The sequence below is a fragment of the Cajanus cajan genome, chromosome 7 (assembly GCF_000230855.2).
Source record: "Cajanus cajan strain Asha chromosome 7, NIPB_CcT2T_4, whole genome shotgun sequence".
Classification (NCBI taxonomy): Eukaryota; Viridiplantae; Streptophyta; class Magnoliopsida; order Fabales; family Fabaceae; genus Cajanus; species Cajanus cajan.
In genome coordinates, this window is record NC_138523.1 from 55674221 (window position 1) to 55678588 (window position 4368).

Sequence of the window (4368 nt, forward strand, 5' to 3'; positions counted from 1 at the left end):
TTGTAGCGAGAATGAGACTAGGTACCTGATTCATTGAAAGAATAAAGCAATATCTAAAGCAGCGTTATTTGGTGTTCACTGTTTACAAGCTATCAGAGAGCAACAACAGCATGTGTAAACATAGTAAATTTTGTATATTAATCCACGATTTCGTGGTTGTCATGAATAATTCTGCTTCCCCCCAAAAAATCAATTGCTGCTTTCCAATTTTAATTGACATGTCGTGGTTCAGTTCAACTCCAGAAGTAAAACAAAATTTAGTACTTAAAAGCAGCAGATGAGGAGACTAATGCAGCTATCTTCTGCGCTTTGATTCTTTTCGCATCTCTGCTACATAGCTCTCCAGATTCGATTTCTCCCACAAACGTCTGAGCACAAGATCTTCCTTTGTTGCTTCATCTATTAATAACAGGCACCAAATCAGTAAAATTCAACAAGTTCAGAGACATTAACAGATATTCTTGTAGGTTATTCTATGCTAGTAGAACCCAGAACAAGTAACCCAAACATAGAAAGCAGGATGATTCTACTTCCCAAGAATACCAAGGGATAAATTATAATCACCTAAAGTTCTCCATCTATCGTGAGGAATACCAAGGGATCTTTGTGCCAGATAACAAGCATCTTCCCAAGAATAGGGGTACTTTTTCACTTTGTATCTCCAAAACCAACAAGCAGACCACAACAGCAGCTGAATGGAAAACAGAACTGATTAGTATATTGCACACACAAAAAAATATTAATTTTCAAGGATCAGCAATATTTGTGGGAAAAAACTTCACATATGTACACTTAGAATTACAAAAGAGAAATGAAAGATTCATGCCAAGCAATTGCAGTTTCCAGATAAAAGATTTGAACTCTAACCTTGCCTAAGGTATAAGGTAATAGAACAAAGCGGACACCAAGAAGTTTCCATACAGAGGGCCTTTCAGCTCCAGTTATCTGCAGCTCGAGTTCTTTGCTAAGGTCTTCCTCTATTTTCCTGCATGTACAAATTCCTCACATTGTGTGATTGTTTAAAAGTAAAGACATTGCTGTCCAGTCCACAAAGCCCAATCTTACAGATGAAGGACAAAATGATTTAACAAAGGAAATAAGAGTTTGCAAGGAGGAGAACCAATTCGAACAGGTCATTTACAGGAAATTATTTTTGGGAGGTGCAACTCAACAGCTGCTAGACGTAGGAAATTACGTACAAGAACAATATAAGGCATTTGTTTCAAGGTATATAATTAAATTCCTAGGAATACAATTCCTGGGCAAGCTAAACGGTGTGTTTGGTTAAGATTTAATATTTCTATGAATGTTTTCAGAATTAAAATATAAAAGAAAAAAAATAAAAGTGGAAGTAGAAGGTATTAGTTGGAATATATCATAACTTCTGACAATCTCATGGAAATTTTATATTACCACTCCTCGCCACAGAAATGAAAGCTAAACAAACTATGAAGATAATTCATTCCTTAAAGTTAAAACTTATAACATGGGAATATTATATTGCCAAGTTCATATTCAGGGGAATAATTTTGCAGAACTTGAAACAAACAAGCACTCATACATAATGAGGATGATACCATACTTGTCCATATTCTTCTGACTCTTTTTCTTGTTTGTAATCCCTCCACTGCGTTCAAGTTCCAAAGCCCTTAGTTTATTTTTATATGCAGGTGTCTTCTTGACCATGGCTACAGCCTAAACGCAGAAAAATCAGTGCAATGAACGTGGATGTCTTAATCTTTCAAAAACATTTTCTACAATAACAAATTAAGCAATTTGCACAAAAATAATTGTTATATATATCCTTCAAATGAAATTTGCACAGCCCTGACCTACTTCAAATCTTATGCATGTATCTAAGACTGTAAATCATTGCAAAACATGTTACTGGTAATGACGCTTGTAAATCATTGCAAAACAAACGCATGGCACAGAAAATTTTCACCACAAAACTCGGACAGAGGCAACCCTTGACTTCAAGACCTACTTTCCTTGCTAAGAGATGTTAATTGTTCCACAAAAAAACAAGTTAGTTCTACACCCATGAATCCATATGACATGGTTTTTACAGATCCAAAACCCTTAACAGCATTGAGCTCATCTACATAAGTCATCTACATACAATCTCTAACACCACAGGCACAGCTCTTCAACTTTTAGAAGCCAATTAGAGAATATTAGTATAAATCCATGGTACATTTTCACATCAGGGAAGTTTTATAATAAATCATATGATATTCAATATATCACAATACCTGATTATACCTTGTTGATTGATTTAGATATTGGAAACCTGAAAGAATAATAAGAAGGCCAACCAACACAGCCCGAGGATCCTGGCAGGTAAAAGTACAGAAGTAGTACAAAATGAGACTCATGTGCTAAAATCAATCATTCCTAATCAACTTTATCCAAAACTTATAACAAATCTCACCGTCTTGTGACCATAGTATGCCCGATAGTAGCGTGCAGTATTATAAAACACCTGAGTTAAAAGATGAAAACACAGTTCTAGTTCAACAAAAACTAAAAGGATAGGGACGAACAATTCAGGGTTATTGATCCCAATTTTAAAAAGAAACCAAACTTTCTAGAAAAGTCTAAACACCTCCTCTGGATGTGCAATTGCATAATCATATTGTTCTCGCGTAGCCTCGTCCTTCAAAATCTGTAAAGAAGTTATATTTCGGTCACTAGCATCAGAACCATTTCCTCACCAAAAACAAAACAATGCGGTCAACTTTCAATTAACATCCCATCGCAAAACGCTCAATTTTATCCAAGACGCACTCCTACTTCCGAATCATTGAACGAAAAATAAGCAAAGTACCTCGTAAGCATTGGCGATTTTAACAAAAAGCTTTCGCGATTCTGGATCAGGGTTTTTATCAGGGTGACTAAATTAAACAAGAAAGCAAAGAGAAAAGAATTATTTAAATGAAAAGTAAGAGAAAGCGACTTAAGGAGTTGTAGTAAGAGAAAGACTTACTACTTCAAGGAGAGTTTGTAGTAAGCTTTCTTGATTTCGGAAGCATTGGCACTTTGAGAAACCCTACAAATAAGAAGAGGAAAAGAAGGTTAAAAAATAAAGCAGAAAGGAAAGAGAATTGAGGGAAGAAAAGGAACGCTAGGTGACCCAAGCAGATCGTAGCAATCATCTTCGTCGCAGTAGATTGCGCGCGAAGGGGAGATGGTGCTTAGAAAGAGGAGCGCCACAAGAAATGGGATTGCGGTGGTGCGCCACCGGATCGCTGCCGGCGGCGGTTCCATTTCGGTGAGGTTCTTTTCCTACTTTCTCTCTGTTGACCCAAACTCCGGACAGCCGATGCTCTTGCTCTCTCTTGCCGCAAATCCGATCTAGTTCGGGTCTTCCATGCTAATTCTTTTATTATGCTTCCATTTTATATTTAATTATTTATCGTCTTCTTTGCTTTTTAATAATTATATTATTATTACTAGAGCAAAGACTTATATATATTGCTATACCTTGTATTTTTTAGAATTTGACTTTACTGTATTTTTTTCCTCCTCTTGCATACGTTTATGCTTTATCTATGTTTTTTTATATATACATGTTTATGCCATATTTCCCTGCAAGTTTAAATATTATATTTTGTTTCGCTATCTGTATAATATTTAACGGATTGGAAGCCCAGTAGGCCCATAGCTTGAATCCAAATTATGCAGCCCCTTTTGGGCCTTTTAAGCCAACCCGTGGAGCTAGTTGCGCGTTGGTTTAATAATCTCAGAAACTAATAATATTTAATTGGGCATGCGCATGCGCATGGGCGGGGCCAAGATGTACGAGTGTACGTAGAGTCTCCGAATAACTCCTTTTTTGCTTTTATTCAGTTTCAGCCAGTGTTTGTGATAAAGGAGGGGATGCACTATTCAAATCGCCAATCAAATAATTTTCTTGTCATTTTTCATCTGTACCTATTATTTCAATCAATTCTCAACAACTGATGATAATAATTATATGTATATGGTCCATTTTATGTGCCCATGGGATCAACATGTCAAACATGTATAGAGTTTGCACTTTAGAATAGGAATGCCAAATATACCTGTACGGGACGCATCTACTTGTTGAAGAGTGGGGGTATTTGTCCCCACTACTATTTGACATATATATAATTTTTTATTTAAAAAAATAATATATTTTAAAAAATAAAAATTATATTCTAATAAAATAAATATATATGTTTAAATTATCATATATAAAATATTGATTTGGAGAAAATATTTATTTATTTGATGTCTGTCACACCTTTATGTGATAAAGAATACTCTTTAATAATGAATCAATTTTAAAAAAAAGTTTAATTATAATATATATATATATATATATATTAATACTCACATATA

At 34.9% G+C, this 4368-nt stretch overlaps 1 protein-coding gene across 1 annotated transcript; it reads right to left on the bottom strand.

Moving 5' to 3' along the window:
* Positions 1-3386, bottom strand: LOC109816488 (Chaperone DnaJ-domain superfamily protein). The gene is made up of 10 exons (XM_020381537.3): positions 3137-3386; positions 2990-3052; positions 2831-2897; positions 2609-2668; positions 2435-2485; positions 2256-2336; positions 1583-1695; positions 868-985; positions 565-691; positions 1-399 (listed from the first exon to the last, which is right to left on the bottom strand). Exons 1-10 carry the CDS (start codon positions 3268-3270, stop codon positions 296-298), a joined length of 918 nt encoding a protein of 305 aa, XP_020237126.1. The 5' UTR covers positions 3271-3386; the 3' UTR covers positions 1-295.
* Between the last annotated feature and the right edge of the window lie 982 nt (positions 3387-4368).